Source organism: Eptatretus burgeri, chromosome 5 (genome assembly GCF_056783735.1).
Source record: "Eptatretus burgeri isolate ZD-2024b chromosome 5, Ebu_testis_v1, whole genome shotgun sequence".
Classification (NCBI taxonomy): Eukaryota; Metazoa; Chordata; class Myxini; order Myxiniformes; family Myxinidae; genus Eptatretus; species Eptatretus burgeri.
Genome location: NC_140965.1, coordinates 56,228,013 through 56,254,978, shown reverse-complemented (window position 1 = coordinate 56,254,978; position 26,966 = coordinate 56,228,013). Strand labels below are relative to the sequence as shown.

At 46.8% G+C, this 26,966-nt stretch overlaps 1 protein-coding gene across 7 annotated transcripts in view; it reads right to left on the bottom strand.

Annotated features, from left to right (window-relative positions):
* The window catches only part of LOC147026480 (piwi-like protein 2), a 241,084-nt gene that overhangs the window by 35,731 nt on the left and 178,387 nt on the right, over positions 1 to 26,966 (bottom strand). For 6 of the 7 annotated variants that reach the window (XR_015058368.1, XM_085881917.1, XM_085881921.1 and 3 more), the window contains 3 exons: positions 22,523 to 22,636; positions 21,258 to 21,446; positions 13,505 to 13,600 (listed from right to left, as the gene is read on the bottom strand). Coding sequence is in view for 6 of the 7 variants with exons in the window: in XM_085881917.1 (XP_085738043.1) it covers positions 13,505 to 13,600; positions 21,258 to 21,446; positions 22,523 to 22,636 (399 nt within the window). In the remaining variant the exon portion in view is untranslated. The remainder of the gene's footprint in view (positions 1 to 13,504; positions 13,601 to 21,257; positions 21,447 to 22,522; positions 22,637 to 26,966) is intronic. The other variant, XM_085881920.1, reaches the window with a different exon arrangement.

The window sequence follows — 26,966 nt, the reverse complement described above, 5'->3', positions numbered from 1 at the left end:
TCCCCATTGGCCCGACAAAAAGTGGGCGTGAAGGCTTTTTGATCCACAAATTTGCATATATCGATCGCCCTGGGGGCGGGCCAGTCGCCCCTCGCTCACCGATTGGACGGCAAAAAGTGGGCGTGTGTCGTTTTGGATCCGTTTTGAAGCAGAAAATCCGTGATTTTGTACACGCTGTTCAACGTGCGCCCTACACGAGTCCAGCATCGGTGCCCATGAGTGGCGCGAGACGACGGCGATGCGATGGTGGCGAGTTGTGACGGTAAAGGTCGTGGCGGTTGTGGTGAAGCGGTGGTTGTGGTCGGTGGTTGATGTTGTGGTTGTGATGGTGGCGATTGGTCCAAAATAAAGATAGTAAAAGAAAAACGGCTATCCTGAAGAGTCGCAGCACGTATAAATGACATGTATTCCCACTAGACAACGGGTTTGGGCCTAACTACACATGCACTTACCGAGATACCTCACCTAAGGGACCTGAATGGTGGTTTGCGAATCTGGTAACCACAACACTACCCCCTTCCCTTTTTACAGACTCGTCCCGAGTCGTCAAATTTTCGTGTGCCATCATGTGTAGTTTTCCCCTAGTACATTTTACCTACGGATCCCTGAGTGCGACATTCATGGTATTCGTGTCCCCAAAATAAATAACCTGAGGGCTGCGTAACTACCTAAACAAACTCACTCACACGGACGACTTAAATAAAATTGCCGGCGCTAGACAGACATGCCGGGGGCGCACTCATATTTACAGTACATCTTAACCTTAACTTACAAATTTTACACTAAACCATGGCCCAGGATCATTGAACTCTGCAAAAGAAAGCAGTTAGCAGGGAGCCAGGCTGCCCACATGCAGTCTCTGGCTCAAACAATGCAGGTGACAGGGAACGTGGCTGGCTGCTCACACGCAGTCCAAGGCCTTCCCTTTTGAACTGAACTCAGTGAACCACAACGGTGCTTGGGCTGCACAACGCAGTCTCCGTGCCAGCTCAAGTGGCACACGCAATGAGCACAACGAATGAATGCATGAACGGTTTGAACTGAATGCAGTGAACCACAACGGTGCATGGGCTGCACAAACGCAGTCTCCGTGCCAGCTCAAGTGGCACACGCAATGAGCACAACGAATGAATGGATGAATGGATGGACGCAAAACACGGTGCACGGGCTGCCATTGCAGGCCCGTGTTGTAGCTGCCAACAGGGCAGTTCTCGCAGCTTGCAAACTGTTGCTTTCAGATCCTGGCGCACATGGAAACGAACAGGGGGGGGGGGGCAAAGCAAAAATTGAACGGGGGCTGGTGAACAGGGGCAGTGGGCATGGCATGGCAAAGGTGAGCAGGCAAACACAGCCCGCAGAAGAAGACCGTTGCAGGCAAACACAGCCGGCAGATGAACTGGCCGGCACAGGCCTCGAAGAAAAACAGCCAGCAGATGAACTGGCCGGCACAGGCCTTGCAGCACACAGCTGCCGATGAACTTGGCCGGCCTCCGCCTTGAAGCAAAACACGGCCAGCCGATGAAGTTGGCCAGCCTTTGCCGTTCAGTGGAGGTTGATGGAGGGAGTGCGGTGGTGCTGGCCACTGGGAAGGCGGGCTTGGACCTACCTACCTGTCTCCCTCCCAACCTATCGCCTTTGCCTGTCACTGTACATACCCACTCCCTTAATTTGTCAAACCCCAATTTAGCCCCAACTTATTTTTTTATTGTTTTTATTTTTACTTCCCCACTATAAATCGTCCCCTAACCCCCTTTATCGTCCTTGTTCGGCTAACCTATTCTGTCTCCTAGCCTACTCCCAACCCCTACGTTCCCTTCCCGGAGGGGAATAAGGGAGAGCTAATGTCCTGTGCCGAGGCCCAACGAAGCCTCAGAATGGCCTCCCCAGAGTTCGGCGATCTAACCCAAAGTGGGTCCAGCGGCCCACAACGAGAGCGAGGGGATGGATGGTGCGGAGGGGTACATCTCCTAATCTACCCTAACCATTTAACTGCTAAACTACCCCGGGGCTTTCAACAAGCGCCTCTCGCTTAAACTATTGGTTCTAACAACCCAGATTCCCGTCGCCTGTGTTGGTGTCCTTACAATTTCGGGCCTCGCCCCCCAATTTTCTCTCCGTGCCCTCACACGGTCTCCTGGCTGGGACACGTGGCTCCCTTTGGCAGGCACGACCCTCTGCCGATTCTCCCGCTATGGCACCCCCGGGCACTACACTGCCTCCGAGCCTACCAGCTCCCTAACACCGGGGAGTGCCCCCCATGGCACCTCCCCTGAAACGCACACGTGGCAGGCCGGCCTCCCGGGCCCCTTTCCGAGGGTCACCCGTGCCCACTACACTGCCCACGCGGCTAATGGCGCCCCGGGCCCCCGCACCAAGCAGGCGCACCCGTGCCCACTACTCTATCCCGGCCCCCCATGGGCCCATGGCCTACCGCGGCCGACTAGCCTGGTGCCCGGGGTACCCTCTCAGCGATACTCACCTTTCGCAGCCACGCTCCCAAGCCCGTCAACAGGGCTCCTGCACCCCTCCAAATGGGTCTCGAGCCTACACTCCCACCAACAACAAAAACGACCTCCATTTTTCAATTTGACTAACCCAACTTACTCACTTTACTCTGTCCCCGGGGTCCCTTGGGCGGGAGTCACTCCTCCCCCCAATCACTCATCGCACCATGCATTCCCCACTCGCTCCATTCACACAGACCCGCTGGCCTCACTCACTCACCAAGCACATGCTTCCAATTCACTCACCAACAACTCTTCAACACACACACCACTGAACTCTGCCATCCTCCTAACTACATCCCCTAACTAACTCGTGCTCCCATGTCGTCCCTTATACTACAGCACGTTCCTTTTAACACTACGTAGCTAAGCTACGTCCCCGCTACACATTCACAAGTCTGTCACTGTCTCCTAACTCATTTTATTTCCCAACCTAAATCTGGCTACAATCCCTCTAACTAATCCATTCCACGGACTCCATGAGGACTTACCCCTGCCCCATGAAGTCGGTCTAACTAAGCTCACCCTTCCCCCTAACTAGTTTCCATCCTGTGCCCCGGTAAGGGGGTCTTTCACCCCTTGCCCAGGAATCCTGTACACCCGAAAGTGAGGCTTGCCTTTTCCTTCCTTTTTTTTTTTCCATGCGCAGCACCTGCGCGGCAACTCAGAGCTCGCGCACTTTGCACCTGTCCGTGACGTCATGCAGCTGCACGTGTTCCTCTTCCCTCCTTGGACGGTGCCATCCGGCAGAGATACCCCTCCTGCCGGATTCCAACCACACGTGCAGCCATGACGTCACCGTGCGCAAAAAAAAAAAAACACAAGCCACACGTCTCGAGGGGTTCCCCACGCGAACACATGTGCTTTGCCCGTTGGAGCTTAACACACACGATCGCGTGGAGAACCCGTCCGGTCCAAATCCGTTTACCTGCCTAAACTTTGTCCGTCCGCGGGATCGGCAAATCCACCGCTGGCGTTTCCGGACCGGGACTTCACTCTCGCAAGCGAGCACGTGGTGGCCTCGTGCGTTGCACAGCACGAACCGCGTGCTCACTGCTGGGTGAACCCGGCACGGTCCCCGAAACAACTACAGCCGCTACTCGGCTTTCGTTTCTCCCATGTCGCCGTCTCCGTCTCCATTCAACCCACGCACACCTGCGTGTTACGACGCACACAGTCCACTCCATCACATTCACACCGGGAGACGCGGCTGCGTGCTCCCGCATGCCAACCGACATCTCCCTCTCATACCGCTCTCTCACACACACGGTCTCCCTGGCACCCAGCGACCTTGCACACGGCCGTTCACTCACGCGTGCCTCACTACTCACACAAACCATACTACTCACACATGGTGCTCCATTCACTCGCGCGGGGGCACTCACCCGCGGTGCCTCACCCACGCACGCGAGGGCACTCAACCGCTGTGCCTCATCCACACACCGTGCCTCACTCATACACGCGGGGGCACTCACCCGCGGTACCTCACTCATACACACGGCGACACTCACACACGCGGTCTCTTCCACACCACGTCCCTCACTCATACACGCGGGGGCACTCAACCGCGGTGCCTCATCCATACACGCGGGGGCACTAACCCGCGGTGCCTCACTCGCACTCCGTGCCTCATCCACACACGGTGTGCTGGGAAGCACGTACTCCGGCAACATCGCCACCACACCACTCACACGTGGTGCCTCATTCATACTGGCCGTTTCATCCACACACACGGCCTCACTCACACACGGTGCCCCATCCACACCCGGCGTGCTGGGAAGCACGCACTCTGGCACCATCGCCACCACACCACTCACACACGGGGTCGCTTCCACACACGGTGCCGCACTCACACCTTGCACCACACACACAGGGACAACCACACTGGGGATTCGTGTCCCCACAAGGGTCTCCGGGGCCTCTATACCCCCCAAGCTCTCCAAGCACCCGTTCGCAGCACTCCTCCCCTCAACCTCGCAAAGCACGACCGAACCCACCTGGTCGTGACTCGCCTCAAGGGGGCATACTCCCTCCCCTCGTTCCTGGAGGAGGCCATCCAGGTGCTCGCACTGGGTCTCCACACGCTCCGCGAGCTCACCCCCTTTATCCTCCACTACCTCCGTGTGTGTGTGTGCGTCACTTACCCCGTCCAATTCACCCTCTATCTCCCGTGTCTCAACTATTATTATTTCCTTTGTCGTCACCTCGTGTCTCGTCTCACACGTTTTGGTCTCCCCATTTAATTTTTCCCTTTTGGTCACCGTCGATTCCTCTGTCACGACCCTCGCCCAACACGCCCCCCGAATTATTTTTTCACCCGCCTCCACCGCCGGCCTGTCAGCCGTTGCACCCCCTTCCAGCTCGTTTGCTCCCACACGTGGAGTCGCCATTCCCAGCCTCCTGGTCACGGCCTTCATGCCCGCCTGCAGGCATCGGCCCATGTTCTGCGTCTCACCCCGTAGTTCTTTCATTTCCTCCTTCAAGTTTGTTTCCATTCCGTTCATTTGTTGTGTATTCGCATCCATCTTTTCGTTCATTTGTTGTGTATTCGCATCCATCGTCGTTTTCACTTCATTCATTTGCTTGTTCATGTCTTTCATTTCGTTTTTCATTTCATTTGTATTTGTATCCATCTTTTCTGTCATTGCCGCCAGCATGGCGCATAGCTGGGCCATGTCGGATGCACTCAGCTGAGCCGTTTCGGCAAGGGTTGGGGAAGGGTTTTGGTGGAGAGGGGGGGGGTGTCATACACTGCGGCCGCTGCCGCACCCATTTCGGGCTCTGGGTTCAGTTGGGCGAGTCCGTGTTCCTGCACAATCAACATTTCCTGCTCGGGGATTCCATCCTGGACCATGGATTCTACACATTCTACATCCATTTCTAATACCCCCGGCTCCCGCTCGCCTTGAGACGCCATCTTGCTTCTCGTGAAGGGTTAATTTCGCTCGCTCGTAATTTGGAGGGAATCGGGGGTCGCTTCTCTCACCCCTGGACCGATTCCCGTGAATTTAGCCGGAGACAGGAGAGCCTGTTTTCCTGTTCTCCGATACCAGTGCCGCGAGGAGGGCGATGAATTTGTATCCCACTCCTGACACCAGTGTTGCGGTCTTCGCGCCCGCCGGCGTGCGAACGGCCACGTAACTCGAATCGCGGCACGTCGCCCACCGGACGGACAATCCAGTCGTGACCCTCTCGGACTAACGCCGGGAACCAGTCACGGGTGGACCTTTCGGTCTCACCGCGATCGAGCCAATCAGCCCCCGCGTGGGATAGGGTTGCTCGCCAAATTCGAACTACCTAAGTACCCACGCGGAGGGTAGACCGGGCGATCGCACCTCGCCGCAGGTCGACTTCGGACACGGGCCACTTAAGCGACCCGTTCCGTACTATCAGAATAACCGAGCGGTGTTATCGTCGACCTCGACGGTTCGATTAATTATCGGGCGTACTCAGCCCACTACCAACCCTTTACGTGAAGCAAGATGGGGGTTCAATGGGGAAAAAGACGAAGCGAAGCGGGAGAACAGTTCAACAATAAAGCACATTTATTCTCGGCACACGGGAAGCACACAAATACAATTCCACCAAATGCACACAAAAAAAAAGAAAACACAATTCCATTTACATAAAAAGCAAACATAAAAGTGAAAACACAGTGCAGAGCTAATACCGACTACCGAGCACACGGCAACACTTATACAATTCTACTTCACGGACGGCGCCGACAACACATACCCAAAACCAAGGAAAAGAAATACCCTCAAGAATGAGGTAGGCCTGGGGCCGAGACCTGGTCGGGCCTACCCGTCTGGTGATGAGACGCGGAGCGGCGATGGCCCCGCAACCCGCGGGCCTCGTGGACAGTGCCTGGCAGGGGGTGGGAACGGGGCCCCCTTGGTCGCACTATCTCAGCGCGGGGGGAAACAGGAGGGGGTTGCTGATGCTCGGGGTATAGAGGATCTTTATTATGTGCGACGAGCGTCTCCACCTCGGCCAGGTCGCGCTGCCGGCCTCCCTCGGGCGCGCAGCTCCTTGCACGACGCGAGCACCCTTCGTCCGACTCGCCGCCTCTCCACAGCTCGTCCCCTCCGTTCCGACTCTCCTTCGCCTCGTTCCGACCTTTACGACTCCCTTCTTCCTCGTTCCGACTTCTTACTACTCCTTTCTTCCTCGTTCCGACTTCTTACTCCTCCTTTCTTCCTCGTTCCGACTTCTTACTCCCTCGTTCCGACTGTTACTACTTTTTACTGACGAACACCGTCCTTTTATCCCCCCGTAACTTCGCCTTTTACCCCCTCCCTTTGACCTTTCAACTCGCTCCCCATTGGCCCGACAAAAAGTGGGCGTGAAGGCTTTTTGATCCACAAATTTGCATATATCGATCGCCCTGGGGGCGGGGCCAATTCGCCCCTCGCTCACCGATTGGACGGCAAAAAGTGGGCGTGTGTCGTTTTGGATCCGTTTTTGAAGCAGAAAATCCGTGATTTTGTACACGCTGTTCAACGTGCGCCCTACACGAGTCCAGCATCGGTGCCCATGAGTGGCGCGAGACGACGGCGATGCGATGGTGGCGAGTTGTGACGGTAAAGGTCGTGGCGGTTGTGGTGAAGCGGTGGTTGTGGTCGGTGGTTGATGTTGTGGTTGTGATGGTGGCGATTGGTCCAAAATAAAGATAGTAAAAGAAAAACGGCTATCCTGAAGAGTCGCAGCACGTATAAATGACATGTATTCCCACTAGACAACGGGTTTGGGCCTAACTACACATGCACTTACCGAGATACCTCACCTAAGGGACCTGAATGGTGGTTTGCGAATCTGGTAACCACAACAATATATATACACACGTGCAAATTAAGCAAAGAAAAAAGCCTTCAAAAAAAACAAATTAAGCAAAGAAAGTTTTGCCTTCAAATTTATGAGCAGAGCTGACCCGTTGCTTCACTGACAGACAAATTAGTTGTTGTATTTGCCAAAACCTTTGGGTGAGAAGGAAAAGGAAGGGAAAAAATTTACCCCTCACCCTCTCCCCCACTCCCCATCCGCATCCTCACTACCCCGCTCCCCCCATTTTTTCTCACGTCCCGCTCCCCCTTTTGTCCCCCGATCATCCCAAAGTCCATTCCCCCAGGAATATGTCGCACACAATGACAGGCTTTGACAGGCTCCTAAGTTTTTTTTCGGGGTGGGGGGGGGAGGAGGGGGGAGGAGGGGAGGGGGAGGAGGGGGAGGAGGGGAGGGGTGGTGGGAGAAAGGAAGGGGAGCAAATTTACCCGTGTGAAGAGTGCTATAACCTAAGCGTTACCCAGGTAAAAAAATAAAAAAGGAAATTGTAATACATTCTGCCACCACCACCAAGTGGTGCTGCACAGTACCCATTTACATAGAAAATTTATGCCCTCCCCACCACACAACCTATGTTAACCCCCACACAAAGTTGTAGTTGCACCCCGAGTTTGGAGTTTGTAACTTTAAAGATGTGGGTGAGCATAGGGTAGAGGAGAGCGAGCGAGCGAGCGAGAGAGAGAGAGAGAGAGAGAGAGAGAGAGAGAGAGAGAGAGAGGGAGAGAGAGAGAGAGAGAGGGAGAGAGGGCGAGGGAGAGAGTGCGGGAGAGAGAGAGAGAGAGAGAGAGAGAGAGAGAGAGAGAGAGAGAGACGTCCAAGTGATCTTGAAGGTCTAAATGGTCAAGGGTCGAATCTGTCTGAGGGTGCAAGGGGTCTGAATGGCATGAAGGTCTGAGAGGTCGAAAGGGTATAAAAGGTCAAAAGGGTTAAAGGATCTAAAGGTATCTAATGTGTTAAAATGGTCTTGAAGGTAAATGACGTCTTCAGGGACTTAAAGGTAAAAGGGGTCTTAAAAGGTCTAATGTGTCTTTTGGGTCCTCAGGGATCCTTGGGGTATTTGTGGGTCCTTTGAGTCCTCAGGGTCTTTTGGGTCAGGGTGCAATTGATGTTCAAACAGAACGTATGCGTGACATGTCGTCACACGGCTTCATGGACAGACTGACTGTGTTTTCCGTTTTTCCTTCAAAACATTTCTATTTGTAATTGTACAGGAAGAGAAACGCGAATAAGTAACATTGTTGCCAAAGGAAATTTGGAAATTGTAATACCCTCTGCCACCACCACCAGGTTGTGCTGCATGGTACACATTTACATCGACAAGTTACGCCCCCAATGCCTCCCACACCCTCGCGTGAGGCCACGGCCACATTGTCTATGTTACCACATAGTCTGTATATATACCGCATATGAATATATATATATATATATATATATATATATATATATATATATATATATATATACATATATACAGATGTTTGGAACTACAGAACTTTAATAACTTTGATGCGTTGAGAAGGGTAAAGAATAGATTCCTCCTCTTATGGAAAGCTCCTTTTTTCTCTTTATGACAGACACATTCATGCACGTGAGATAGCCGTTAGTCCAACGGAGGCTCTACACCCACCTTTTTCCATCGATGTTGACACACTTCTTTCACCGACGCCGACACCCGCTTTTTTCCATCGACATTTGACACCCCGTTCAGCAGCTCTATGGACACTAACTGGCTCTTTTTCATATCGGGCTGAACATTGAGGTGATAATTGTTGTTGACGTTTTATGAGTGCTTTACGTTTTCACTCAGTAATTCTGACAAATGGCTGCTTTCTTCCGTTTATCCAGCACCACAGGCATGGCGTCATAGGCCAGTAATAGTCGTGGGACGGGTGGGTTGTCATGGGCAACGATTGGCAAATGGAGTGGGGTGGATTTGGCTGGAGTCTGCGCCTGCCCAGACGGGCCACCTATAAAAAAAAAAGAGGACGAGAGGTCCGTTCTTGACCAGTCAGATGGCGGCAGCTTTGAGAGTCAGTTGGCATCAGTCAGATGGCTTTTCCAGTCAGTCGACAATCAGTAAGTCGGCGTCAGTTAGACGGCTTGAGGAGTCAGTCGGACGAGTCAGTTTGAGAGTCGGTTGGCGATGATCAGTTTTGCGACAATCAGTCAGACGGCTTTACCGGTCAGTCGGCACCAGTCAGTTGGCGCCAGTGAGCTGGCGTCAGTTGGTAACGGCCTTGCAGCCTTCCGGTTTCTCACAGCTCCTAACAGCTGTCCGTCGGTTGTGGCTCCTGGTGGCTGACGCTCGGACCGTTAATGATCATTCTGCTCGAAACCTGCTCTTGGCGTACCTAGTTCCTGGGGGTGACGACGTGACGTTGATTGGCGTCCAAGCCTGTTCTCGAGTGGGTGCACAGCAAGGCTGGGCGCTGGCAACGGACAAGGCACGCTCACACATTTCAGCACGTTTTCATTTGACGTACGACGACTTCCATTTGGTGAGCGAGACTGAATTTCTCTTCCCCCCTGAATGATCTGCTGGGTGCCCTTGTCTCGTGTTTAATTGTTAAGTGAGGCATAGAGATTAGCATCTGCTCTTTGTCCCTTTTTCTCTTCGTGCCTGATTGGTTATTTACTTGCTTATGATTATTTTGATTGATTTTTAATTTATTTATTTTCTTTATTAATAAATTGTTTTGTTGACGTTCCAACCTGTCCGTGCTTGTCCTTTCCTTCCATTGATCCAGCATTGTCCAAACCCAGATAGACTGGGAGGTAATTACCACACAAATTGACCTGTAATAGTCGGCACGCACCAGCAGTTAAACGCTCGGCCGCCCTAATTAAGATCTAATCAAGATAAGATTGGTGCTTTGCCGAGAGTGAAATCCCCGTTCAGGAAACCACGTGACCTTGAGTTAAACGGCAAAATTAGATGGTGGACATTGGAACTCATGGTTAATTGATTGGCATTCGTGGTTCTAAAGCAACCCACCATATCACGAGGTTAATCGTGAGCGGTGGCCCCATGTCCGGCTCTTCCGAGGACCAACGGGGATTAAACCCCCTCATAATACACTTGGTACCCATGGCAGTAACAAACTGGTGTCTGGGAGTGGGAGATTTTCCAAACCCCTTGATCAATAAATTGGTGTCAGGTAGTCGACCTGTGGTGCCCTTCACGCACCTCAAAATTCAGAGCTGTTAGGCAAATTTGAGTTAAATTTATTGGTGCGGCCAATGGCGGACCAACACGGGCAGGTTCGGTGGGCCATGTGGACGATGAATATATAGATAAGGAATATGATGGAAATATCAATCCAGGACCCACATCAAGTCACAATGGAGGGTGAAGAGGAAGCAATGGGAGAGATGGAAGATAATTTCCACCCTCGGCCTCAGGAAAATGCAGCGCCGATAGTGCAGAACGCCAGGTTATCGCAGCCAGTGCAGTCAGAGAATGACACGTCGTTGTTCATGCGGCAGGCAATTCATGGCACAAATAATTATGATAAGCGAAGAAAACAAGGCACAAATAACTATGATGGACCAAAACAATAGCAGGAGAATGGACGCGATGAGCGAAGAAAACAAAGTACAAATAACTATGATGGACCAAAACAACAGCAGAAGAATGGAAGCGATGAGCAGAAAAATGGATGAAAACAGCAGAAAAATGGACGTGATGGGTGATTAAAATATACCATTAGAGATGGGAATCCCCCGCCATTGAAAAATAATTGAAATCAGATAAGCGGTTTTCCATTTATTACAAAAAACATTTTTTTTCAAGATGGCCGTCCCAGTCGGCCATGCCCAAAATCAACCGCCATTGAAAAATAATTGAAATCAGATAAGCGGTTTTCCATTTATTACAAAAAAACATCTTTTTCAAGATGGCCACCCCAGTCGGCCATCTTGGATACGGCCACGCCCAAAATCAATCGGCTTCTTCCTTTTCAGGTGGTACATGTGTGACCCAAATTTCAAATCGATATGGCGAACAGTTTATGAGTTATCGCACTCACAGCTATAAATGTTGACGCCCGGCCAGCCGGACGGACGACCCGGGTGACAACAATATCCCCCTTCCGCCACGCGGCGGGGGATAATAAAAAGGGAGATGAGTGAAGTGATGGGCAGAGAAATGGCGGCTGTACCAGAGGAGGTAAGGGAGTGTAGGATCGGTGTCCGGGAAGAAGTGAGGGAGATGGAGGCCAGACTGATGGGAGAGATTGGGAAGATAACGAAGCAGGTAGGACTGATGACAGGACAGAATGAATTGAAGAAATAAATGGAGAAGAAGACTGGGGCGATAAAGGAGTTAAGAGCCGCCCAGAAGGAAACAAGAGAGATGACAGCAATTAAAAAAGAATGTAAAATGGTAAACGAGAAACTGACGAAGAGAGTAGAGGAGGTGACAGACGATGGGAACAAAGGAACAGGAAATGAAAACACAAATACAAACAACGAAGGTGACGTTTGAGGGGGGAAATACAAGGGGCGCATCGGGAATTAATGAAGTTAAAAGAGGAGATGGATGAGGTAAAAATCGTGATTATTGAAATTAAAGCAAAACATATAGAAACAAGGTGGTGGAGTAAGGGAGAAGATGATAGAATGCATGTACATGATATATTTACAGGGTGATAAAGTGCTCAAAGATCAAGCGAAGAGGATACAGGTCCTTGAGACGATCCGGAAGGAGGTGAGTACAGTGGAGGTGAGTCACGGTGAGACCAGGCACGTGCATGATGCAATTGGGTGTGTGTCGAGCTTGGGGGGAATAAAGGACCCGGGGTTTCTTGGAGTGCCCAATGTGCGGAGTGTAAATGTAATGGAGTGCGTGTCAGGAACGAGTAGTGTGGAGGGTATGAGCTAATGTAAGAGCGCAGGACATGCACTGACATGCAGGACAGCTAAACTGATGGGGGGGACTACGAGCAACAAATAAAAATGCGGATGTGTTCTGGTCTCGAGCGTGGGAAAATCATCATGGATTTGGGATCCACGCCGGCCCAGCGAGGTACACTTGCATGGCATGTCTGGGAGTGTGCACGATCCGTGCTTCGCAAACCGCCCAAGCACGGACGATTGCTTGGTTTAGTGACAAATGCTGAGGGGCCGGCGTGTAAACGCTCCGTGACACACAAATCACTGGAGCATGGACGGCAAAACAAAATGAATTTGGCTGTAAAAAAATTTCCATGGGAACCAGGTGTACAATATGCACGGTACACCCGGCATGAACAGTGGGTGTGGCGAGCACAGCTTGGTTCCACGTGGGAAAACCCTAATGCCCAGTGGAAAATTGAAAAAAAAAAAAAAAAATTGGTTGGCGACATTGACTGAGCACCTCCGTGAACACAGAGAGCTCATTATAGTAGGGGTAAGAGACAGTGACAGTAACGCCCATGTGTGGAGCACAGTGTTGTAACCACCCCACACATGGGGGCTCAGGAGCAATAGTCTAAGGGGTAAGATAGTTAGGCCCACCTGGGGGGCCAGTAATGGTTACCTCCAGGGGGCCCAGGAGCACGAGCCTCAGGGGAATGGCATTGTTAAGCCCACATGGGGGTGCCAGTGATGGTAGACTCTATGTGGGTATCGAAGCAGTGACCATGAGGGAGGGCTAGGATAAATTTAGGGATCGAGAGCGACAATAGGGACCGTTTCGGTGGAGACAATGAACATGTAGTGGGGATGTAGAGAGGTATTGAAGGTAGAGTTAAATGGGAGCGTGCATAGTACAAGGGAATTCAGTCGGCCATTTTGGATCTGATCACAAAAAGAAATGACGTGCATATGTAAACCATCCTTCATCTGTGTCCCAAGTTTGAACGAGATCAGCAAATGCATGTCCGAAAAATGGTTGAGGACGTGTTCGACATCGTGTTTTTTTTTTGACAACTAGAATGTCGGCTGTCTTTGATCGCATAGCGAAACAAAATGATGTGCGTATGTATACCACCATTTGCTGTCTGTATGAAAAGTACGAATAAATCAGTCCATACATGTCCGAGATATGGTTGTGGACGCACACATGCACACACAAAAATTGAGACCAAATCCATAAGCCCGTTTCGGACAAAGTCCAACGGGGACTAAGAAAACCATGGCAGTTTACCTGAATACAAAAAATACTCATCTAAGAATACCTGAGATGGCACGGGTTGCTGTAGACAGCAAAGACGCTTCACAGCATGATAGCGGTCATCTCTCATGGATGGAAAAATGCACATCACCATCTGTACCTGTCAAGGAGAAATATGTAAATATCTGTTAAAAAACACGTTTCATGAAAATTATAAAGCAAATGAGTAATACAAGAGCTGTTATTTGTTGAACAATGGATGAAATCAACAGGACGTTGATTGAGGAATGCTAACTGGCATGAGAAGCAAGGAGAAGTTGACGTTTTGAGCGTTAACCTTTCATCGGAGCAAATGAACAAAAGGGTCAAAATTTACAACTGGCTTAAAGTTCATATCTGAAGGATGCTATGCTCTAAATTTAGCATTCTCCAGCTCTCTAAGGATTTCAGTCAGACTGGAAAACCAAATGAAGAGTTCATACACAAAAACTGATAATCGCCATTCCTGCCAAAACTATACCAAACAAGAAAAAGAGCAATCAGAGATTGTAGACCCTCACCAGGACTTCTTTTGAGTGGTGTATTTTTATCGGTTTTAGCATAATATGGCTGCCAACCATGTGACCAATGATCTCATGTGTGAACCTTTTGTTCCTCATGGACAGGCGGTCATACGTGTAGTTTCGCCTCAATTTGTTCAACCACTTCAAAGAAGATTTTTGACGGTTATTATTATTTTATTTTTTTGAACAATATGGCTGCCAAATTATTTGACCGATGGCGTAATGAAAAGTTTTTCTGTGGACCATTTTATCCCTAAATGACCCTGAAAATTTTTCATACTGATCGGATGTGGCGTTCTACATATGCAATTATGACGTCATAATGAGGGTACCTATGACCTCATAAATAAAAAATAAAAAAGCAAACTCATTCCCCTTGTGGAGTACTTGCTATATGCCAAGTTTCAATTTTTTTCTTGGTGTGGTTTCAGAGATCGAGGTCCAAAGTTTTTTCCGTTTTTCTAATATGGTTGCCACACCACGTGACCTATGACATCATAATTATAATTAAAACATTCTACATGAGTTGTCGCACCAATGGTGAATATTTTGTCTCGATCCGACAAGCAGTTGCGGAGAAAAACACAAAAGTTCTGTGCGGACAAACAAACCGACCCAAATGTAATACCCTCTTCCTTTGGCGAGGGTAACAAGCTGTGATTGAGATCATAGTGCTCTCTGCGATTTCCAAATCGTTTTGTTGCAAAACTCGATATATCTCATGCTTTATGTACAGTTAGTCAACATTTTGTTGCAGAAACCGAGACACGCCGTGCCCTCTTGCAAGCAAACTGATATATCCACTTTTAATAGCCAGTCAGCATGGATCATTATGGTCACATAACTCCAATATGTCAGCTTCCGAGTGATCGTTCGCCTTGCTAAATACGAAAATAAAAACCGCCAAAACTGAGCACATTTCTCTCAAAATAATGGAGAGATTTGACAGTGTTGAGGAGCCTGTGCTGCTCTCATCATTGGGGCATAAAAGGAAGTGGCTTCCAGACAATCCTGCTCGAGCTGTGGCAAAGAAAGCACAGCATAGTGGTGACGGTAAAAATCTAGCCATTTCATATGCGCCAATATAAGTGATGTGTCTGTGGCGTCTGCGCTGTCTGCTGACGATCTTTATTATGTCAAGGGGCAGCTCTCATGATATTGATGACAATGTGATCACCAACAAGACAGAATATGCCCCCCCAAACTTTGGGTAGTTTTGTCTCAAATACTATTTCATATTGCATTTGTGATTATAATCAAATCCGTGGTAATTTTGTGAGGCATTAATACTGTTACGGATTTGGAAACCTTGTGCACACAGACAGTCAGCAGTCCCCCGCAGTTCAGTTATTTCGATAAGTATGTGTTTATAGTTTGGGTCCCGTCCCTTATGTCTAATGGGAATTTCATGTGTGCGCTGCGGGTTTTTTACATCTTGAAGCCGCACAACGCCAACAAATCTCCTTCGTTCTTCACTCATAGCCTCAGCTCTGACTCCAACCCTTGTCCAATCAGGAAGCTCATCACTGCAGGGCCGGCTCTGCCTGAGCCACATGGAGTGTTCGGCCCGACCAATGAGGGGAGGCCACTGGTCGCCTGACAACCCCTCGTCCAATCAGGAGGCGAGTGGGAGGGGAAGAAATCCCTCGGACCGGGCAAGAAGAGTAGAGTGGTTGTCAGGACCAGAGTACTACAGTGATCGTGGCCGATTCCTTTGCGGTGGCTCCTCGCCGTGGCTTGGTCTGCGGTCCTTCGCGGTGGCTCATCGTGGTGGTGGAGGCCGAGCAGCCAGGGTCGTGGGCCCGTGGATTTTGGAACGTGGGTTCGAGTCCCACCGTGGTGGTTGAGTCCGGTGTGTCCGCATGAGCCGGGAAGGTACCCAGCCAGGCTCTGGTCCCCCAGCTGAACTGTCCTCCTCGGTGGGAGGACCGAATGGGGACCCACGGGGTCCATTTCTTTTGGGTGTGTGTGTGTGTGTGTGTGTGTGTGTGTGTGTGTGTGTGTGTGTGTGTGTGTGTGCCCCGTCTGTAAGTAGAAACTGTTAAGTGCCTGCGTTCCTCGTAAATTGCATTTCTCGTATTCGGTTTTAACTCTGCTCTTTGTGCTCCCCTGCCCCATGATAAATAAACCCCCAATTGTTCAATGTACCAGCTCGTCTGTCAGTTTCTTTCATTGGTTTAGCACTGTGCGTATTGGGAATTAGGGAGGCCGTTCGTGCCGTAAATTGTTCATTTGGACCGACGGATCTTGGTAATCCCCGCTCGGTTTACACCCAGATTGGGCTCAGTAAACGGCCTGTTCTGCCCGAGATCTGTCGAGGGTGTGGTTTTCCCCGGTAGTTAGATGACGTGGGTACTTAGGTATATTGCAATTAGGCAATTAACCCTACCCCACGCTGTCAAAATATTGGCGACCACGGTCCGCTCAGGGACCCGTGACCTTTCGGACTTATCCGAGAGTTACGACTTAAATTCTGGGGTGTTTGGTGGAGACGACCCTACTGCCCCCCCTGGTGGTCGTTTATCGCCGCCGAACCCCAGCCCACAACAATACCAAAGAAAGTTTGCTATCTACTTGTCTGCTTTTGCAAAAGTTAAGATTGTGGATTTATCTGCTTTTGACGCAAAGCAAACTGAAAAATATCAAATTATATATTTATGGAGATTTTTGAAAATCTGGCTGTTACTTTGCTTAAATCAATTTAGGGTCACCCTTTTTGGAATTGACAAGGTATACCAATAAAGCACAATAAAAAAAAAATCTTGATTTACTGAAAATGACAAAAATTGATTTATCTGTTTTTGCATCTGAACTCTTCAAATGCACTCACACAGCCTTGAGATGGGAAAACAAGATTAACTGATAACAAAGCATGTAGTTTTGCTCAACTTGGATTGCAAGATTAAAATGTTTCCTTTTTATTGTCGCGGGTCTGGGCGGTTTGTTTGATCCCTCCCGACCCAATTGTGGGCTTTACTTTACGGGCGGTAAAGGATAGGATAGGGACTTTACTTAGGGAGGATAGGGAAGATATAAACTTAGGGAAGAGGATGGGGGGGGTTAACACCCCCCCCCCGAGAACCCCTTCATGAGCGCAGACTTTAATGCGGTCAATACACTTTGATACATCATGGGTGATAAAGGTTGTGGTCAAGTTTCATCGAAATTGTGTGTGTAGTTTCAGAGAAGAAAGCAAATACTTATTTTTGTGGGCAACCCCCCCCCCCGTAACTCCTTTAGACCCCAATTTCTTTAATGTCATGAACAATCTTTGGTACAACACAGGTGATGAAGGTTATGGTCAAGTTTCAACGGAATTGCTTTTGCAGTTTCTGAAAAGAAAGCAAATACCTATTTTGGGGGGCAACCCCCCCCCCGGATAATGACCCCTTAGGCCCTGATTTTTATTTTTTTATGCCATGAACAAACTTTGGTACATACAGGGTGATGAAGGTTGAGTTGAAGTTTCATCAAAATCATATGTGTAGTTGCAGAGAAGTTGCAAATGTTTGTGGACAGATGGATGGACGAAGAGCCAATCAATAAGCTTCCAGGAACTACGTTCCAGGTGAGCTAAAAATTAAATAATTCTTATATCAAGATCCGGATCCGAATATTCACCAAAATTGAATCGATTAGTCCTTGTCGCACACTCAACCTGTCCACCAAGTTTCGTCAGAATCCATCCATAACTTTTTGAGACATTGTGCTTTTTTATTGTTTTTGGCCCTATCTCTCAATGGTGAAGAATCACTTTAAAATCTTGTATCTGGATCCGGATTCGGATAGTCACCAAAATTATGCGTTTCTGTCCTCGGCCAGTCGTGTACATATATATATATATATATATATATATATATATATATATATATATATATATATATATATATATATATATATAAATATATATATATATAAATATATATATATATATAAATATATATATATGTCGGCAGCGTGTAGCTCGTCACTTCGCCTAAGTCGGCAGCGTCAAAAAGTCCCGAATTAATCTCATGTTAAGTCCCTATGAATAAAGGGTCATCCCTCTGTAAGTCGTCATCTCTAAGTCGTCACTTCGTCTAAGTTGTCAGATTTTGTCCGTTCCCACGTAATGGAAACTCAAGTAAATTACCACTCCAACTCGTCACACGGAACTGCTGCCTCGTGAGAAGCCCGATTTCATGGAATCGTGATGCTCGCTCATTGGTTTACACCGCCAGTGATAGGCTATTTATAACTGCGTACACACGTTGATCGCACTGCAGGCAGGACAATGGTGACTAAGCGTAAGCTTACAACTAAAACCTACCAAGAAAAATATGACATTATCAAGTTTTGCGAGGCAAACCCACTGATGAAGAAAACAGCCATAGCTGAGAAGTTGGACATCAAACGGCAGACATTGAACGATATCTTGAAGAATAAGGGCAAGATATTTGGACAAGTGGAGAAGATCGCGAGGCCGGTGGTAAGTGTGAAACGCGTGAAATGTGTGTCCTTTGAAGATGTCGATGACGCGCTCATCATCTGGTTTCGGCAAATGTCGGCTCAGCCAAATATTCGGTTGGACGGTGAAATGTTGCTGCTGAAGGCACGTAAATTCGCTGCGGACCTCGGGCATGATGATGCCGAGACCTTGCCGATGCACTGGATAGACAGATTCAAAGTGAGGTGGGGAATCGGCAAGGTCAAGAGGTGCGGCGAATCAGGCAGCGTGGATTCGGCAGTGGTGCACGACTGGAAGGATGGCAAATTGAAAGACATCTTGGAAAGGTATCAGCCTCGCGACGTGTACAATTCCTATGAGACTGGGCTTTTCTGGCAGATGCTGCCAGAAAAGTCTCTGGGGTTCGTTGGTCAATCCCATCATGGTGATAAGCAGGCGAAGTTGTTGTCTTGCAGTTGTTCATTATCTTTACTTTTGATAAACTGATTCATGAATTCCATCTTTGCTTGATCACTTTCCAACTCACCAATGAACCCCCACCTATGCCACGAGGATTGTGTTTTCCTTTTGGTAAAATAGCCGGCTCTCACACGTATGTGTCCAGGCCACGCGCAACTTCATCCTTCACCCCACAGTCATCATGAATGTTCGCATACGCGTAAGTCGTCACATTTCTAAGTCGTCACTTTTTTCTCGGTCCCGATGGTGACGACTTACGCCTAGTCTTCTGTATGTATATATATATATATATATATATATATATATATATATATATATATATATATATATATATATATATATATATATATATATATATATATATACCAAAAAATTCAGAACGATTGGTGGAATGCTGTGGCCAAAAATTGTGTGACAGACAGAGACAGACACTGTAGACCAACATAATTGTGGAATTTTTTTTTGCCAAGTAACAAGCGCACGTACACACACGCGCAATTCTGACAACTTCAACAAAAAAGTACCATTGTCATGGGCAATTCTAAAGGGTAATACTACAATGTTCCTAAGTTGGTAGCCGTAGTGCAGGAAACCCTCTCATATCATGGGTTCTACTATTGCGGGTTTCTATCAATTGCAGGCAACCAATTGTGTTCCGATTCCATTATTACGGGATTTCATTTAAACCAATCATGGTTTTTGAGCTGAGATGAGTTATCATTTGCATCATGAATGATTACACCTTCCATTATGAACCTTGTGGAGTTTCTCACGCACTGTTTTTAATAAGCTCAAATGTGAAGCAATGGACAACGTTAGTTGTACCAAAAGGCAGAGAAAGGTTATGACGTTGGGTGAAAATATTGAGTTGTTACATCGGTTGGCTCGAGGAGAAAATGCGGCATCTTTATGGGCCGCCATTACGGGGCCAATGATTGCAGGTAGAACCTTCCCCATTTGTAATCCTTCATTATCCTTCGAACCTAATACCCAAATGCTCATTTTCCAACTCCGTATTCGAACCTCATTGCCAAAAGACTCAATTTGCAACACCCAGATTTGAAACCCCGTTCTAAAACACTCATTCTCATGTGCAGCTCATGAAGCAAATCGAGGTGATAGGATTTGAGACTGTTGCTGATGTCATCTCATAACATGGTCCCCAAACAGGGAAAATTGTGGTTCAAGGCCAGGTGATTTAAGGATCGTGTTGACCTTCTCCATTGTGGGTTGTGGCAATGTTGCAGGCGCATTCGTCATAAAGTTAATGCTGCTTTGAATCACCTTCCCCACTCACCTCCCACCCTCCCCTTCTAACAGCATCATCTTGAGATAAATCTTATGTTTTCTATTTATGGCAGAGTACAGTGCGAGTACGTAATATGTATACCATTACCCACCTCACTGTTACAATAAATTTCAAAAGGTAAAAATCGTTTATTTGTTTAAATGAGACTGTATTTATTATATTTACATGTTTTATATACAGATTTACATGTTTATTTCAATAGTAATGTGTGTATTTATGGCTCCCGTCAATCTTCCTCGATATCTTCTCGAAGCCCAGGAACCGAACCCCCCCTATTCCCATTAGCCCTTGGTTTCCACGAACGCGGTTTCAACTATCGTGGAATTTTCCAGGAACCAAACACCCGTGATATTGGAGGGTTTCCTGTGTAGAAATTGTGGGTGGATTTAGGCGAACTGCCCAATGAATGGGTGGAACTTGCATGCAAGGACAGCTCCTTTTACAGCATAGATGAAGCTATTTAACAGTTGGCCATCCCTTTTCCACCATTTTCCTCTCCTCAACTGTTTGGGTGTTGACCTCTCATTTTCTGACATCATGAGCATTAAACTTTGCATTAAAACTATACTCGGTAGAGCGCATACCTCCATCAGGCTAAACAGTTTAAGTTTTGCATCGTATCGATGATAAAATCTAATGAGTTCATCTTTGCATTGTCGTATATACTTATATCAAGTTTCGTCAAAATCCCATCACTGGTTCACAAGTTAGCACAGTAAAAAAATTTAGCCAGTGGGACCTCTGACCTTCTAACTCATAATCTAATGTTTATCTTTACATCATTTTACATACTTGCACGTTTAACTTGGATCCCTTCAACAGTTCTTAAGTTATTGCAGGAACAAAAAACTATCACGGACAGATGGACGGATAAACCAAAAAAATAATTCCTCCACTGACGATAAAAAAAATTCAGAAATGCCTGATGAAAATAAAAAATACAACACCACCATTGTCACATAAAACAGCAATTACAACAGATTCTCTAATACAGCAAAGATAAATCTACCAGATACCAATTCATCATCAAAATACTCACAGATGCAGAGAATGAGGCACTGATATTGCGAATGAAAGTCTCAGTACGATCATTCTGCAACTCCTTGTGCTGTGGTTGGACAATCATGATACCCATTTGTGCCGCTACTCCGATCATCATGCGAGCAAACTCCATCACTTTGGGTGTATCCCGCCGGGTACATAAAATCTGCCAGTGCTTCAGATGTATCTGAAAAACACACGTGCACATATGAACTCTAGTTTATAGAATTAGATGCATTTTGGCACAAGAGCAACAGATTTACTCACAATTTTTTATACTCTTGTGTAAAAGGAAAGTGACGAACTTGTATTGTGTCGATCTTTTGCCAAACACCTCAAAATCCAACTACCCTCTGTCCTGCTTTCTTGCAGTCACATTTACTGAGACAACATTGAAATATCTGGTGAAAAGTTATCAATTGCGGCATTTCCTCTTCTTTGAGGATTATAAAGACAAACCATTTTCCGTAATATTTTGGCTAAGTTTACAAAAAAACAGATTTTCAAAAGACAGAGGAAGAGAGCAGTTAAACATTAACACCATCCCTTTCTACATTGTAACTATTTTCATTCACACGTGTCAGCATCAAAAGGTCATCTGTGCTGGCAAAGTATAAACATCCATGCAGCAATTTTCTTTCCGTATTATCATTTAAAACGTTCATAAAGACCATTCTTTCAAAAAATATGGAAGCTCACATGATCTGAGCTGTATATATAGTTGGAAGATCACAGCATATTAAAAATTTGTGGTCTTTAATACCCTCAGGCTGATGTGAAGCCCAATGTTATGACAAATGCTTCCAATTTCACAGTTGTTGAGAGATTGATTCAAGATTGTCTTGAGTTTATTTTCAATAAAACTCCATTGATGCTGTCCAACTGGAGATGAAGTTTAGAAGACTAACAGCCTGAAAAAGACAACATTAACTTGATAAAGTTGAATGGAAAGAAAGTTTATTTTTCAGTTAAAGGGGCTCTATAATTATAATAATTGTGGTACTCCATTAATAGCAAAGAGGAAAATCAAGGTGGGAATGTCATTCTTACCACAACATATGACAAAAAAAAAAAATTCTCTGAGCTATCGAATCACAATAACATATTTTTACCCAAAATTGAGGAATGGCAGAGGTATGAACATATCTGTAATATCCCTATGCTTATAATACTGTTGTATGTTGAGCGGTATGCTCATAAATAATTCATACGATAAAATGTGACTTCATGCGATTCCATAATGATCCTGCGAGCAAATCTCACAGGAGTCGAGCAGTTTGACTGTGCAAGCTGCCTTGTCCAATCAACATCCTGCATGGTGGTGAAGGAAGCTTTCCCAACATGAATAACTTCAGGAGGCAATCTGCGCCCGATTGTCTGAAAAAAACACCCCCCAAAACATACAAAATTTTATACAACTACATTACAGATGAAGAGTTAAAATAATCTCAAACACAACATCAACGCAGGCAATATTACAACCACAAGGAATCACACACTGAATAAATAGAGAAGACTAAAATAAGAGGAAGAGTACCGAAGTGATGACATCATGTTGGCATGATAATGCACAGCCTGGTTCTACAATCTTGCAGAACATGGCTGCCATAGCTTTGTGAAGATGGTACAGAATTTTGTTAGATTGTATTTACCAATCAGTCATACCTGCAGCTTCTTTCATTTTCCAATGGAACCAAGTTTTACTTAACAATGGCTTGAACAAATAAGATGAAATATCGCTTTTATTCTTCGTCTTCCTTCTCTTCCCTTTATAAGGGGTGAGGTCCAACAGTACCAAGCTTCTGCCCTGCCTTGCCCATGATACTCCTCCACATCCAACTCTCTCCACTCCCTATCCACCCCTACCTTATTACTATCGTTTGTCACACAATATTCGCATAACGACCACTGTCGACATCTTTTCCTCATACCTTGTACCCTCAACCTTTTATTTTATTATTTTGTATACACTGTAGAGGCTCGTATAAGAGCTAACACACAGAAACGCACAACAAGGAGAGCAGGAGACAAGACAGGTGGGAGAGGGAAGGAAAAAACAGTGGGGAACAGAGACATGAGATCTCGGGATCTCGAAGGGAGAGGGATGGGGCAGGGTACACAGAGTAAACAAGATGGACACAACAGGGACTTTCAGGAAGGAAAGCAGGGAATTTGAAGGAGGTGGGTTCAGGGTGGATGAGCGGGGGTAGAAAAGATCGTGGTTTTGGATGGGAGAAGATAAGAGATGGCGGTGAACAGCTGTTTTGAAGACCTGGAAGGAACAGTGGGATTGAAAAGTGTGGAAGTTTGTTCCAAAGGTGGGAAAAAAGAGGAATGAAAGATTGAAGGTAAGCATTCAACCTATCCGCTCTCTTTGCCATTCTTCCTTTCCCCATATGCACCAAGTGTCCAGCTGACTTCAGCTGGCTTATCATCAATTTCCTCATCAAGCTCATCTACACATGAATCTCCTCCCTCATTTCATCCATCGTCACTCTCACAATCCTCCTGACCCAGTTGTTCTCACACACCTGCAACCTCTGTTGTTGTCTCTGTCAATGCCACCATTTTGAGGTAGTAAAGGTAGGTCAGCAAACCTTCACTACAATTCTCACTTTTCCCCTTCATGCTAGCTTCATGCTAGCATGCCCCCAAAGTTCTCCTGGAAAATCTCTAAAGTTTTCCACATGATCAGATTCAAAATTATTTTCTCCTCTTTGCAACAACTTCGGTTCGTCACAAAAGTCAGAAGCAAGTCAAACGACACAGCAGCCATATCTAGCAGTGCTTCAACATACAAAGCACGTTTCATTGAAGCGAGCACGCTTCCAGGTTCTTTTCTTTAGAAGTAGTCAAGCGTTGTCATGCCAATGTGACATCACACTTCAGTGCTTTATACCCCACAACCTGTTGAACGCCATTTACACATGCTGAGCATCTGTTGTGAGGAAAAGCTGCTTGAAGGTCCGGTGAAGGTAATATTTCTTAAAAGTGGCAATGACTACTTGGTCCATGAGCTGGATAATGGAAGTCATGTTAACCACCTTAACAGGTAAAGCAATCCTTAAGCTGTCAAGGTGCTGTGGGTGGCCAGGAGCATTATCAAGCACTAGCAAAGCTTTGCATTCCAAGTATTTCTCCTAATAATACTGCCTTACAGCAGGGCAAAAATAGGTGGCAAACCACTGAAGAAACAATTCCCTCATCACCCAAGCCTTCTTGTTTGCCTGCCACGTGACAAGGGATTGTCAAAAGAGCACCTACCTAAGTGCTCTTGGGTTATCAGAGTTGTACACAAGCATAGGCTTCAAATGTCAAATCACCCGACACATTGCGACCCAGCAGAAGCGTCAGACAGTCCTTTCCTGCCTTGAAACCACCAGCTGAATGTCTCTCATCTTGAGATATGAATGTTCGAGCTTGCATTCGTTTCCAATAAAAGCCAGTCACATCCATGTCAAAAACGAGCTCTGGTGGGTAATACCTTGCTGGGTGATCCTTTAAAATATTTTGGGGGTAATCATGGAATGCCTGCTCATCCGCACTTGCAGCTTCGCCCACGAGACGTATGCTATGCAGGTTGATGCGACGTTTAAACTTCTCAAACCAGCCTCGACTGGCACTGAACGTTTCCATCAAAAATCCTCGCATTCTTGCTGCTGTAGGTATGTAAAACCGCTCCTTGCCTTCTCCATAATGATGAGCTGGCTTAACGGCTTTGGTGTTGGTTGTCGTCTTTCAACCACGTGCTCTGTCGGCTCTCCATAATCTCCAACAGCTTACTCCATGTGCAGGAGTACTTCATTGCAACTAAGGAAGTGGTGGACTGGCTGGTTCTTTTTATATTCTTGCTGCTATAGAGTATCATTTTAATGGTGGAGGAAGCAAATCCAAGCGACCGACACACATTGGGCTGACACCTGCCTAACCCACCGTATCACTTTCATTTTCACATCCATTTGAATGACTTTCCTGGCCACCTTGGCTGCTTTACCAACACTGTCACTTGCAGTCTGTTTCCCAGACATGATGGGCTTCAATGTTCACGAAACATAGCAGTGCATTAAATGGCGAAACTGAAGAGAGCTACCGAGACAGAACTGACTCAAATACAGTAGGTACAGTATTGGCGGGCTGATTGGCTCAGCACATGTTGTTCCTGTTGTTGGTGCAGCAGTGGTGAGGAGGGGGAGGGGAGGAGGGGGGGAGGAGTGGGGGTTGAGAGATGGAGAGTGTACAACCACCACGAAGAGGCTGGCAGCAGACATTGTCGTTGATCATTTCTTCTTTGATCTTTGAAGGATTTGTTTCTTAACATCAGTGTATGTATTTAATACAGTATATAACTATTTCTTAATACAGTATTTAACTAAATTGATATTTTCATGTCCATAAAGCAAAAATCCATGAGTCGAGGCTTCATTATTACAAGAGGATTATCTCATCATGTAAATAGATATGATCATCTGACCCCTTTATAAGGCATCTATTAATTACACTTACAGTGCTGATACAGAAAATCTACACTCCCTTTCAAAATTTTCACCTTTTGTTTCCTTATAGCCTGGATTAAATTGCCTTAAATCAGACGTTTTCCACCTTTATTTACACGTTGTAACCCACAACTAAGTGAAAAACAAATTCCACAATTTTCAGAAAATTCGGTAAAAATAAAAAACTAGAATATCTTGGTTGGATAAGCATCCACCTCCTGAGTTGATACTTGGTGAAAGCACCTTTGACAGCAAGTGCTGCTCTGAGTCTTTTGGGATAAGTCTCCACCAACTTGGCACACCTTGATTGGGCAATATTTGCCCAATATTCTGCACAAAACTGTTCAAGCTCAGTCAATTTGTGTGGGGAGCATTGGTGGACAGCAATTTTCAAGTCATGTCACAGATTGGGTCCTGACTTGGGATCTTAGGGTCCTGAGTTAAAGCTGAATTAACACCAGGGGGTTGACTCAGCCTGTTATCCTTACGAGGTTGGCAAAACGAGTACCAGTATAGCAGCCAAAAGGTTACACACAAAGGGAAGGGGTATTGACGGATTTAATAAAATCTGGTATTGGTGTGGCACAGGCATGATGGGCCGAATGGCCTGCTCCTGTGCATAAATTCCTTGTTATCCCCCACAGCATGGCGGAAGGGGGATATTGTTGTCACCCGGGTCGTCCGTCCGGCTGTCCGTCCGTCCGGCTGGCTGGGCGTCAACATGTATAGCTGTGAGTGCGATAACTAATAAACTGTTCACCATATCAATTTGAAATTTGAGTTACATGTACCACCTGAAAAGGAAGAACCCTATTGATTTTGGGCGTGGCCGGATCCAAGATGGCCGACTGGGGCGGCCATCTTGAAAAAATGTTTTTTTGCCATATCGATTTGAAATTTGAGTCACATGTACCACCTGAAAAGGAAGAACCCTATTGATTTTGGGCGTGGCCGGATCCAAGATGGCCGACTGGGGCGGCCATCTTGAAAAAAATGATTTTTATAATAAATGGAAAACCGCTTATCTGATTTCAATTATTTTTGGTTACTACATTCCTCACCCCTGGGGAACTTTTTTGAGATGATGACCAAATGGTGTCTTGTTTCCAATTCACCTCCCTCATTATCTGGAATATGTATGACCTATTTCATTCAATGGTGGGGGATTCCCCATCTCTGATGGTATATTTTTCCCTGTAATCCTTGATTTAGGT